The sequence below is a fragment of the Crocuta crocuta genome, unplaced genomic scaffold (assembly GCF_008692635.1).
Source record: "Crocuta crocuta isolate KB4526 unplaced genomic scaffold, BGI_CrCroc_1.0 scaffold396, whole genome shotgun sequence".
Lineage (NCBI taxonomy): Eukaryota > Metazoa > Chordata > Mammalia > Carnivora > Hyaenidae > Crocuta > Crocuta crocuta.
In genome coordinates, this window is record NW_027533259.1 from 1,961,267 (window position 1) to 1,974,919 (window position 13,653).

At 42.3% G+C, this 13,653-nt stretch overlaps 1 protein-coding gene across 2 annotated transcripts in view; it reads right to left on the minus strand.

The window, feature by feature from the left end:
• The window catches only part of LHFPL3 (LHFPL tetraspan subfamily member 3), a 555,591-nt gene extending 542,461 nt beyond the window's left edge, over positions 1-13,130 (minus strand). For both annotated transcript variants that reach the window (XM_077746951.1, XM_077746949.1), the window contains exon 1: positions 12,692-13,130. In XM_077746951.1, coding sequence (XP_077603077.1) covers positions 12,692-13,130 — 439 coding nt within the window. The remainder of the gene's footprint in view (positions 1-12,691) is intronic.
• Positions 13,131-13,653: the final 523 nt, after the last annotated feature.

A 13,653-nucleotide genomic window follows, 5' to 3' on the forward strand; every position in this document is an offset into this window, starting at 1 on the left:
AAGAGAAAAAAGACCAACCTTACTCATGAAAATACTTTAAAAATAAATAAGATATTAGAGACGGAGTCTCACGATGTGTATATTTAATTTTTTTAATGTTTATTTATTTTTTGAGGAAGAGAGAGGGAGAGAGAGAGAGAGAATGAGCTGGAGAGGGGCAGAGAGATAGGGGGACACAGAATCTGAAGCAGGCTCCAGGTGCTGAGCTGTTAGCACAGAGCCTGTGGTGGGGTTGAAACTCAGCAACTGTGAAATCATGACCCGAGCTGAAGTCAGAGGCTTAATCTACTGAGCCACCCAGGTACCCCTACGATGTGAATAAAAGTTGGCTTTGTTTTTAAAATGCATTAAGAGGAGAAAATCCAGTATTATAACTCACCTCATCTTTATAGATTAATTCAAGTGAGCCATCTGATCGTTTCAGTAGAGGCAGAAAATGCATTTAATAATATTCAACATGGGGTGCCCAGGTGGGCTCAGATGGGTTAAGCGTCCAACTCTTGATTTCAGCTCAGGTCATGATCTCATGGGATACATACTGACAGCTCAGAGCCTGCATGGTATTCTCCGTCCCTCCCCTTCTACCTCTCCCCCACGTCTGGGCACACTATCTCTCTCTCAAAATAAATAAACTTTAAAGAAAAATAAGTGGCATCCTTAAAACCAAGATGCTTTTAAAAATAAATTAATTAAAAGAAAAAATAAAATTCAACATACATTAAATATCTAAAAACTTCTTGTCGATGTAGAAATATTGCATCTATAGCATATGTCATACTAAACAGTAAAATATTGAAAACATCTTTAAAAACAGAAACAGTAAAAAACTAAGGTGCTACTTGAGGATTTGAACATTAGTGATAAAACTATAAGAAATGTAGGGTAATAACATGAAACTCAGGGAAGTGGCTACTTCTGGGCAGATATTATAAGCAAAGTGGGTAGTGGATACACAAATGGTCACTTTATTATTTTTTTTAAACTGTACACACAAATACACACAGGCAGTGTACACACAAATGTAAAATATATTATTCACAGTGTGTTCGCAGATGAACTGAAACAATGATTCATTCTGCAAATGTTAAGCAAAACAAGCATGAAGGCGAGGCTAAATAACACTATAACTACAACAGAAATTTAAATCATCTTCTCTTTCATTGGACAAGTTCAAGCTTGCCTCCATATAAGCCATATTTCTACACTAAACTCAGATAATACTTTAACACATTTGAAAATAAATTCTGAATAAATTGTTCGTGTCCCCAGGAGACTTAATGTGGAAGAGCTATATGCTGGACTCATTCTATTTCCTAAATACATCTATCACAATTAAAACTTTAGTGTTTAGGGACCCCCTCTCAAATCATTAGGTTTTTGTTTTTGTTTTTGTTTTAAGAAACCTTTGTAAGAGAAAAAAATCAATTCTTTAACAGTTACACAGTGGAGGGGAACAGCCCTTGTCAAATGAACTCATATTGATTGCAGAACTTTTCCTCTTTGTTCTACGCACATTAAACTCAGCACCCCAATTCTAAAGAAGTCTCACAGCAATGCTAGTTTGAGGTACCAGCAAGTACAGTTTCAGATTTTCTGCTTGGTCTGTTTAGGCATAGACACCTTAATGGACCCTGGGGCCAGAGTGGAAGCATCAAGGCTAATGAGTGGGAATTCCGAAGAGGATTTTAAAAAATCCTTTTTTTAAATTGTGTTTTGTTTTGTTTGTTTTAATGTTGATTTATTTTTAAGAGAGGGAAGAGAGAAAGAGTGAGCAGGGGAGGGGCAGAACTTGAGGGGGACAGAGGATCTAAAACGGGCTCCACCATGATGACAGTAGAGAGCCTGATGTCAGGCTCGAACTCAGAACCGTGAGATCATGACCTGAGCCAAAGTCAGACGCTTAACTGACTGAGCCACCCAGGCACTTCTAAAAATTTCTTTTTGAGTATGAGATGGGAGGTGGGGGAAGGCCTGATGTTGAGGGAGGAGTGTGCTTTTTGAATGTTCCTCTAAAGAACTTTCTGCACTTCAGGTTCCCAGAGAGATAAAATAGAAACCAGACTGAGTTCAGGTCCCACTAAGAAAAAAAAAAAAGTAAAAGAAAAGAAGAAAGGAACTTGTGTGTTCTTTGAGTGGCTTCCAGGGGAGAAAACTATGTGTGAGTCTAGCAGGCACTCATTCCTTCTCTTTTTATCTTGTTGTATTTAAGGAAATAGAGACTAGAATATGTAGGTGGAGCTAGTAATGAAATCAGGTGCCCAGATTTTCATTCTGAACATATGAAGTATTATTTGCCTATGGCTAGGGTCCATGTTCTGAGTTACTGTAAACATTATTTTTAAATTCTGAAAAGCTCCTAGTTTCCCAAGGAATGTAATTTCCAATTCTACTTTTTCATTGCTCAGGCTGGTGTGGAGATGCAACCATAATGCATAGTTCATGACTGTCAAGATCAAAAAGCCATTTCAAATTCCTCAGTGCTGAATTCCTCTGCTTCTTTAGAATTCTCTAGTAACTACTATACCAGGTCTCCAGGGACCTGTTAATTCTCCAGTGATGTCCAAGTTATTCCAAAGAGTCCACCTCCAGGCTTAGAGAAAAACAGCCAAAATGTTCTGATGGGGAAAGACCATCCCAATGAGTCCTCTATAAAAGTAGGCTGTTGGAAAGTCACCATCGGCTTCTTAAAAGGTCAGATAAATTACAGAGAGTCATTTCAAAGCATTTATATAAAGACAAAGGGCTTCAGAGAAGTCCAGGAGGAGATGGCTTTTTCCTTGTAGATAAAGTAGGTTTCCCCTCTACTGCATATATTCTGAACAAATCCCTTTTCTTATTCTTTTACACCCTTCATATCTTATCCTCCACTCTCTACCCTCTAAAATGTTATCTTGCAAGTAGTGTCAGAGGGAAAAGGACTGTGGACCTGACCTTATAAAAGGGAAAGTTCTGACAAACACAGGATGACAGGGCTGGAGCTCCCTCTAGAGCCCATCCTGTGCTCGATGGAGGGGTCTCAGTAAAGTCAAGTGGGGCTAGGGAGATCCTGACCCATTTCCCCATCTAAGTTTCATCTTGCTGGGGAGGCCTTTCCGGCAGACTGAAAGGTCAGGAAGAGCAGAGCTAACCACTATGACCTCCAGGACACAGCTGGGACACTGCCTGGCAGTACTCACCAAGCGTCTCTCGACCAGCGTATCTAAAAGCAGAGTCTGACTGAGCATCCCTATTTAACAAGTTCTCCTGTCCACCTCAACTCTACATATTTACTGCAAAAAGGATGTTGGCAGAGAATGTTCATTTATTCATTAATCAATTCAGTGGTTTGGGTCATCGTCATAGATGTAGCCATAACAAACTGATATTCTCCTTTTATAATAATCTGAGGACTTTAAACCTGAAGTGAAAGTAATAATGAGGCCATGTTGAGTTTGTTTTTCTTGCCTTCTTCAGGAAAACTAAAGAAATACAAGGAACTGGGGCACCTGGGTGGCTCCGTCGGTTGAGCATCTGACTCTTGATTTCAGCTCGGGTCATGATTTTATGTTTCCTAAGTTCAAGCCCCACATAGGGCTCTGCACTGACAGTGTGGAGCCTGCCTGGGATTCTCTCTCTCTGATCCTCCCCCACTCACTTTCACACACAAGTGTCTCCTTCTCTCTCACTCTCAAAATAAATAAAAAAACATTTAAGAAAAGATTCTTTAAAAAAAGAGTTTATGTTATCAGCATGTAGCTCTTCCATTTTATTTGCCTAGGGTAATGACTCAAAGTAACAAAAATGTATTTTGGAAATAATTTTGAACTGTTCAATAACTTCAGCTAAGCAAATGTAAAAAAAAAGAAAGAAAGATGGGGCGCCTGGGTGGCTTAGTCGGTTAAGCGTCCGACTTTCGCTTAGGTCATGATCTCGCGGTTCGTGGGTTCGAGCCCCGCGTCGGGCTCTGTGCTGACTGCCAGCTCAGNATATCCATTCTTAAAGTGCTCTGTAAATACATTTATCGTAAATACTCCAGGTAAGTTCCCTTTCCCTATGAAAGGCATTATAGAGGGGCATCTGGGTGGCAGTCAGTTAAGCTTCTGACTCTTGATCCCAGCTCAGGTCTTGATCTCAGGATAATGAGTTCAAGCCCCACATTGGGTTCCACACTGGGTGTGGAGTGTACTTTAAAAAATTTTTAAGTTTTTTTTAAAGCATTATAGAAATGAAGTTAGCTTCACAATCTGTAACTAGATTTTCAAAGAGAAACTATAGGAATTCTATTTATCAAGTTTTACAATGACTTTTTCTTTCTTTGGTTGGCTTATTTTAATCCTCCATATTTTCATCTGTCATACAGGAAGTCTGATCATCTCTCTCTCTTTGAATAGCTTGATATTAGAATCTATTATAACTCCTGAGTGGTAGCGGAGGTGTGCAACAGAGACTTAATCTTTCCTTTTTGGGAACTGAGATCAGCACACAGCTTTGGATTTGTTGCATATTCCAGCCTTCTGCTTGTCCTATGCCAAAATATTTTTAAGCATTGATGATATCAACTCCAACAGACTTTTGATATTATGAAATTCCACAGGCTTTGCAACCTTGAATTTCTTCTTGTCTTTTCTATTCCTATTTCATTTACCAGTGTCACTCTTCAATGTCCCTGTCATTCTCCACAGCTGGATCTTTTTGCCTATTTTTTTTTTTTTGCCTATTTTTTAAATACTGAGCCTTCTGTCAATGATGATACACGTTTCCCATTTTGATTTTTGAAACCTCACTCTTGATCTTCATTAAAACCAAAAACTGGGGGCACCTGGGTGGCTCAGTCAGTTAAGGGTCCAGCTTCTGATTTCAGTTCCGGTCATGATCTCAGTTTGTGGGACTGAGCCCCACATCAGGCTCTGTACTGATCACATGGAACCTGTTTGGAATTCTCTCTCCTTTTTCTCTGCCCCTCCCATGCGTGCGTGTGTGCACCCACACACGTACGCATTTTCTTTCTCTCTCAAAATAAATAAACATTAAAAATGGGGGAGAGGTATAGAGCACCCAGGCTATTTCCACAATGTGTCTCCAGACACTTAAGGAAATGGGTCTATGATGCATTATATACCAAAGCTAAGGCTGAGGTCCCTTCACACTTCTGTGTGCCATTGTTTTCTAATTGGACAAAGAATGAGGAGAACTCTCTTGATAAGTTAAGTTCTGCGTGTCCATTTCTGAGCTGAAGGCCTCTTTTCTGATCTACATTTATCACTCATTTCACTAACTTTCTCTACTCTGCCACTAGCCCTTCCACTGATGAGTCATAATCTCAAATTTTCATGCAATTAGACTAATTTCACTTGACCTATCACTTAGGATCCTTTCTCCTTTTCAGCACACACAGCTCCTACCATGCTGCAGATCCGGTTTTAGGAGTCTTAGAAAGATGTCAGAATCCTGGTATGCGAGACCCATTATGGAGATCTCATGTCAGCAACACTATTTCAGAAAGGTTACTTTCTTCGTTCATTCTGTCCAGTAGTAGTTTGGTAGGGTTCACGTCTATAGTGGTCAAAAAATTATCTTTCTCTTGCAAATCTCTCATTTTTCTGTTTCATTTTAGCAGAGGACATGAGAAATGTGTTCAAAATTACTGTTAGGACAGTGTAAACTAAGGAATGGCACTCTGACCGTGTGTAATAGGTGCATCAGAGAATCATAATTATCATTTGAGAGCTGCATAATATTAATTATGTGGACATTAAGAATGCTGGCAGAGGTCATTTTGTTTATTTTTTAAATGCCCCAATGACTTTTCATAACAGTTTTACGTTTAAGCCATCAAATAACTTACTTACTATTTGCTAATATGAACCAGCCTCTTACTTTCTGTCATTATTAATATCTTCTTGTTATTATTAAGAATAAAGGTCAGCTCCTTGGTCTTTCCTCATATCAAATAAAAATTCCGGTTGACTCATTATAAGCAAAAATCACATTAATTAAAGCTGGTGCTGACCCCCAAAGTTCAACTATATTATGGAAATTACACTTTAAAACTCTCCCAGTTATCATGCCATTAAGCCCCCAAATTAGGGTTCTCTTGGGGAGTTTGCTCTTTACTTCACCTCAGTGTGATCTGAGGTTCTCTCTCCTCCTCTCCCTATAGCCTCACACCATACACAGAGGTGCCACATACTTCACCTACAGTTATGTGCTCTGTTCGCTTCTTTGTGTTTTTTTTTTTAATTTTTTTAATGTTTATTTATTTTTGAGAGAGAAAGAGACACAGAGTGCAAGCAGGGGAGGGGCAGAGAGAGAGGGAGACACAGAATCTGAAGCAGGCTCCAGGCTCTGAGCTGTCAGCACAGAGCCCAAAGTGGGGCTCAAAGTGGGGATGAATGGTTAGATTATGACCTGAGCCGAACTCGGACAGTTAACCGACTGAAGCACCCAGGCACCCCTCTTCCTTTCCTCATTTAAAATATTGTTCACTTTGAAAGATTCCTAAGATATGTACATAAAATGCAATATACCGGCCTGGCCTCTGGATTCTCTGATCACAATATGATACCAAATACAAGCACTAATCTCTAAATAATTGTTTTCATGTTAAGTATCTGATAACCACATTCTGGTTAAGTATTTATTTACTTATTTATTTGTTGCTTAGTAAAAGTATATAAGCGCCTTGTTAACATTTTTACAACAGAAAAAAAAAGCTGTTAAATGTGCAGCCTTGCACCAAGACAAAAAACACCTAACAATATACTTCATGGGCTATATGGGGTCTGTTATTTTTCACAGATGTTCACTTAAAATCCCGCTGTTACAAAAATCATTTGTTTTGACATTCACATTAATATATTTTTCAACATCTCTTCAACTGTCACATCCCTTGTCATGCTGCATAGAAGCAAAAAAAAAAAAAAAAAAAAAAGAGAGAGAGAGAGAGAGAAAGAAGAGAAAGAAAACAGTTTCTGAATTCTCATTTTAAATCACTTTCTTATAAGTGTGATTTGGTAAATAGAAAATTCTTATAGGTGGAACATACTGTTAGAAAATGAAAACTTCCCTCACCAGTTGTGCACACTCTTCCCTCTGCATCTGGGCGAGTGTGTGGAATCCTGAGAGCCAGCAAGTCCTAGCTGTGTTTCCTCTTCTGAGACCTGCGTCACAGCTCTGCCACCTGTCTGAGCAGATCTCGCAGGATCCCTGGCAGGTCCAAGAACAGATCCGCAATGATGCCCAGAAGGAGAAATGGAAAGTCTGCAAGACCCATCCTCTCCTGTCTGGATTGCTCCTGAAGGTATGGAAGGAAATTCAATCTGGAACAGGGTCCCTGCTCTTAGGAAAGCCTGATCTTGTGATTCTTACATAAAACCTCCATTTTGAATGATTTCTTTTTTCATGAGAAGTCAAATGAAGAAAAGGAAAAACTTGGTGAACCCTAAGATATAATTGATTATGTCCTATGGTTGTAATAAAGACCATTACCCTTGCATCAGAAAAGACCCCCAGTTGGGAGTAAGTTCATCATGAATTAGGCTGTCAGGTCACAATCACTGCTGTCAAAGAATGGTGGAAGAGATCCTTTAGTGCAATCACTGCTACAAAACAATGAGAAAGATGAGCTTTGCTCATCTTTGACATTCACTACTCAACAGAGCATGTGGGAAATTTTAAATCTCCCCTTTCATCCTTTGCCCCATTAATCATTCATTCTTTCTTCTACTCATGAACAATTTATTGAATATCTACTATTCAGCACATGACATGCACATACTACTGTGTGCCAAGACACAGCAGTGACAACACAAGAACAGTAATCATACCCAACACTCATAGAGTGCTTGCTTACCATGCACCAGGCACTGATCTCAGTGTATACATTAGCTCTTTAATCCTTGCACCAATCACCTGAGATAAGTACACGTACATGCCCACTTTACAGATGAGCAACTGAAATATAGAGAAATTAATTCCCTGGGTCATACAGTCATGAGTGTCAGAGCCAGGTTTGAAACCCACATCTTTTCACACCAGTGTCCAGATCTTGACCTTTATGCAATATGAAGAAAAACAGACATGGCTTTATGGAAATTTCCATGTACTGGAGAAGACAGACATTAAACAAATGCACAAACAACTCTATCATCTTAAATGTTTATAAGATATATAAGAAAAGAGCAAGGTGCCATGAGACAGTATCATAAAATATTGCAAAAGCTCCTCTTGCAAGCTAAAAAATGCAATGATTATCTCTGATGATTTTCTTCTCACCTAAACAACAGTTATAAAATTTAAGAAAGGAAGTTGGCTACAAAGAGCTGAGAAAAACTAAGGCAAGGAATCAGGGGAAAGTGACTAAGCAATGCAGCCCTTAACCCATGCCACACAGCCTCATCATCTTGGTGGCCCTTCTTGTTGCTATACTCCAAAGAGCGAGGAGGTGGCAAACGCAATCCCTTTCCCTAAACTTATCTCTCCTGAATAAAGAAATCCAACCTGGAGCTGGTGCCCTTCCTCACAGATGAAAGCAATTACCCTTCATCTGCTGCTTTTGACCAAGAAGTCCATGGTGGATGTCTAAAAAACCATAAATTTTACCTTAATGCCCTAGCATATTTTTTAAGTTCATTCATTTATTTTGAGAGAGAGAAAGCACAAACAGGGAAGGGGCAGAGAGAAAGGAGAGGGAGAAAATCCCAAGCAGGCTCCCCGTTGTCAGTGCAGAGCCCGATGTGGGGTTCAGACTCAAAAACCGTGAGATCATGGCCTGAGCCAAAGTCCGACTCTTAAGCAACTGAACCACCCAGGCACCCCTAGCTTATTTTGTTTTTTTAAAGACTTTTTATTTTTAAGTAATCCTCACGCCCACCGTGGGATTTGAACTTACAACCTCAAGATCAAGAGGCACGTGCTCTAATGACTAAGCCAGCCAGGCACCCCTTAATGCTTTAGCTTCTTTAGCTTATTAAAAAAAGATAAGACTTCTTTGGTCTATAACAGTTAACACTTGTGCTTCTAGGGAAAATTCCAGACATGGTAAAACAAATAAACAAAACAACACCTTTATGAGACTTGGCTATTAATAGGCATGGAAATAGACGGAAACACTGATTTAAAGAGCAAGAACACGGAAGCAGAGAATCAAGTTCCCAGAGCAACAAAATTCCCTTTACATCTGATTTTTTAAAATCTTGACTTCATTAGGGGCGCCTGGGTGGCTTAGTCGGTTAAGCATCCGACTTTCCCTTAGGTCATGATCTCGCGGTTTGTGGGTTCGAGCCCCGCGTCAGGCTCTGGGCTGACTGCCAGCTCAGAGCCTGGAGCCTGTTTCAGAGTCTGTGACTCCCTCTCTCTCTGACCCTCCCCTGCTCACGCTGTCTCTCTCTCTCTCTCCTAGAAATAAAAATAAAATAAAATCTTGACTTTATTATGTACTTGACCAGTTACAGATCTACCCCTTTCTTTTTAGTGTGAGAGAAATCATACAGAAAGAATAAAAGTCTCTTTTCTTCTCATGAAGTTGTCTTTCTGTAAATTAGGAAAGCTTTGCATCTCCGATTTCTATTACTTATTCTATGTGTTATTTTTATGTCTTCAGTCTTAATATTAGACATGGTCCGTAAGTATAGAATTACATCTAGAAGTAGTGTGACATACTAGCTCCTAATTCGGCAACTTCACTCTACTGAGGTTAATAATGATTTACAGGGGAGAGCAAGAGGGACAGAACAAGGTGTTCATAATAGCACCATTAATTATGTGCTTCGCATATCTAGATAGAAGAGCAGCATCATTTTCAGGTCCAATAAATTAAGTACTTTTTCTAGTTCCTTGTTCAGAATCATAATAAGGATAACTCTTAATGCTGTGTTGCCCCAAGAAAGTCTCCTGCTTCCTCATCTTCTTATCATTTCACATGGGATTTTAGGTTCTACTTGGCTCTGATTTATGTTACTACGTGAAAATGCTTAGATACCTAAATACACAAGTTAATCACTTGACTTCCAATGAGGGTTAAACAGTCTCTAAGAAGCAAATAGCACATTAAGCGTCATCGATCATAGCTTGCAAATTACACTTGAGATTTGCCTAGGTACAGTTAAATTATAAGCATGAAGAGGCAGAACATGAGAGGGGAATGGTCTAAAGGTTAGAACCTAAACTTTGAGAATAACTTACATTATGCTAAATTTCTTGTTGGTGTCATGAGACTTCAAAAAAGAAAACCACATTACATGTGACATCTTATTTTAAATGCTTTTTAAATTAATTATTTATTAAGTAAGCTCCATACTCAATGTGGAACTTGAACTCATGACCCTGAGATCAAGAGTTGCATGCTCTACCGACTAAGCCAGCCAGGGGCTCCTAAATGTGACATTCTTCAAAAATATCTTCTATATCCCACTCCTTAAAAATCTGTGAACATAACTGACTTTTATTCTTAACTGCCCCATCATCATAATCCGTTCTTCCTTAATTAATGTTTGATCAATAAATAAAATTATGTCTTTCTGTGGTTTATCTAGGAATAAAATACCAAATAAATTGCAAAGAAAGGTTTTAAAAAGTATGCCTAGAACCTAAAGTTCTGGACTGCTCCAAAAATGAAGTAAATGTCCACATATCTTCATTAGCACAAAGGCCATCATCACATTTTATGATATTGGAAACAGGATTGTGTATCTATGTCAAATTTCTGAAAACACCACATCATATTTCATCACCCCAGAATGATTCCTCTGTGCTCTATTCCAGGAAAAGGAATGGGAAAAAAAACAAAAAAAAACAAACCAAAAAAAAAAACCCACCATAATAGTTGTAGTTGCATTAACTTCAAAGCTGGCAATTCTGTCCCAAAGATTGTTTTCTTTCCTTTTTCAAATAAGACAAAAACAAAAAAAGCTTGGGTTCAGAGTATGGAAACTCATAAAAATAAAATATGTAAGAATATGTTGCTGAGAAATCACCCACAAATTACTTTCAGACCTTCGAAAAACAATCTACTTTGAATCACCGGTTTAAATAGGTCATTTAACTTAGAAAAATTAAAATTAGCTGTGCAGGGTCAATTTCTTTTCTAAAAAACAGCTGCATCCTCAGAGTTCTCTTGTCGTCAAAGCCAAACCAGAGCCAAATGTCAAGAAGAACTACAATATATGACTTTATTCCAAATCTCAAAGTTAGTCTGCTCTTGAAACGGCCACAAAAGTTAACATTATCTATTAAAACAGAGAGTCTGTGGGGTGCTTGGAGCATTTCAGGAGGATAATGGTATGGGGGCGGGGGTCCTCTCCCAAGGCTCATTTCTTGCCTCTCACCTGCACATGTTCCCAGAACATGGCAAATCAAAATCAGCCGAGACATACTTCATACAAAGCAAATACTTCCATAATACAAGTTTACACTCCCACAAGTTTCTCTTATGTCAACCAGCAATATAAAAGATCATGAACCTTCATGTTCTTGTCCAACACCTTTAAGGACTTCATCATCCTGGTAAACTCAGGGATCAAATCCCTAACTCCCCCCAAAAAAACCTCCCCAGGCATAAGAATAAGTACAAAATCCTGAAGGTAACATAAGCCTTAAAGAATGAGAACAATAAAACCAAACACAAATGAGACCATTTGACTGTCTGATATAGCCCATGTTCTTGCACAACCAGATCACCCATAAAATCAAAAGAACCCAACAATGTTGGAACAGGAGGGTGTCAACTGTTGGACCAAAGAGGCTGCCTTTAGAAGGCAGGGCGTCCAAGGTGCCTACCAGAGTGGGAATCCCATCTCAGGAAGGAGAGAAAGGAATCAGTTTTGTTTCATGACTCTCCATTGCCTCCGGGAAACGCACCCCCATCCTTTCTGGGTTAAAAGTAACTTTAAGGCTCGGAAAAAAGTACTTTTCATGTTCTCTAGCTAGCAACATTCTATCAACCACAGGCAAAAAGTGATCAGAAATGCTAATGGAACAGGTTTTCCTCTCAGCCCACGTCCCTAAAGCCACTTCCCCAAAATGAAATCTTGAGAATTCTGGATTCCCTCAAGATCTCTGCTTAAGGATTTAATGTAAGGACCTTTGCCGACGAGGAAGCAAACTGAAGACTTGACGTTAACATTTTGGGTTATTGCTAAAAGGAGCATGCTAAGCTACATTTTTCTTAGAAGGGTGAAACCCACAACAGAATTAGCATCTACTCATTTCCAGATGGAAGATAAAATTTTTATAACTTGCCCGGGACGGAGTGAAACAGTTTCACTCCAGCACCACCCCCTCATGAAGCAATGACAGAAACAGTCCCAGGGAGGCACAGGGCAGGATGACTCTCCTTCCACTACAGCCTCTCCAAATCCGCTTTTCGCCATGCTGGGTCAGTCCCCCTTCTTAGTCCCTCAGCTCGCGCCCTAAGCGGCCGGCCCCTACTCGCCACCTCCGGCTCGCAGCTGACTCGGCTCAGCAACCGCCCTTCCGCGCGTCCCCCTGGGCGGCGTCCCCCGCGCTGAGGAGGTTCTGGAAAGCCCGGGACAACGCGCGGGGGCCGGGCTGGGGAAACTCCGGGGTTCCGGCAGCCCAGGCTCCTGCCCCCACCTCGCCCCCACCCCAGGCCGGGGAGNGCGGCGCGCAGGGCCCCCGCCCCTCCCACTCCCGCCCCTCCAGGCTCCGGCGCCCGGCGGTCCCCCAGCCTCCGCTGAGGTGAGCGCGCACTCACCGGAGGTGAGCTGCATCCAGGCACAGATCTTGTACACCGTAGCCGTGTTGCAGAAGAAGAAGAGGGTGAAGCAGACGATGCAGGCGATGATGAGCATCATGGAGAGGCCGATGAAGAAGGAGGCGGCTTTGAAGGCGCCCGAGGGCAGCGTGGAGAAGTCCGTGAAGCTGCCCCTGCAGGTCAGCTCCCGGGAGAAGCCGTTGCCGATGCAGTAGTGGAAGAGCCCGAAATAGCCGGCTTGCGGGGTGTCCACGCCGTCGCCAATCCAGTAGGGCTGGATGAAGCACACCACGTTGACGATGGCAAAGCAGATGGTGAAGATGGCCCACAGCACGCCGATGGCCCGCGAGTTCCGCACATAGTTGGTGTGGTACAGCTTGGCAGCCTCCTGAGCCGGGAGCATCGCGGCGGCGGCGGCAGCGACGGCGGCTCCGGGCATTCTCCCCCTCCTCCTCCTCCTCCTCCTCCTCGTCCTCCGCCTCCCCCCGCCTCTCCGCGCTCTGGAGACACACTCACCGAGCCGCGCGCGCTGCAACTCCCCTGCCTCTGCCTCAGCCCAGCAGCGCCAGTTTCAGAGTCTGCATCCTCGCTCCCGGAAGGAGGGCGGGGGAGCGCGGAGCACCCCTCCGGCTCGCCTGGCACAGCCTCCCGGTCCCCCCTCCCTTCCTCCCTCCTGGCCCGGGCTCCAGCCCTGCTCGCCGCCCTCCACCCCTCTTCCCGCCGCCGCCGCCGCTGCAGCTGCTGCAGCTGAAGGCGGCAAATCCCGCGCGGGGCAGTGTGGCGCGCGAGCTCTGGCGCCCCCCACTCCGCTTCCCGCCTTCCGCCCCATCCCCCGCCCCGCTGGCCGCCCCGGGGCGTGGAGGACCGCGACCACCCTGGGACGCCCCTCGAGTGGTGGGCGTGTGTCGGAGAAGCGGGCCTGGAGTTGGGGAAGGGGGGGAAATCTAAGGAGCCAGCGGGAG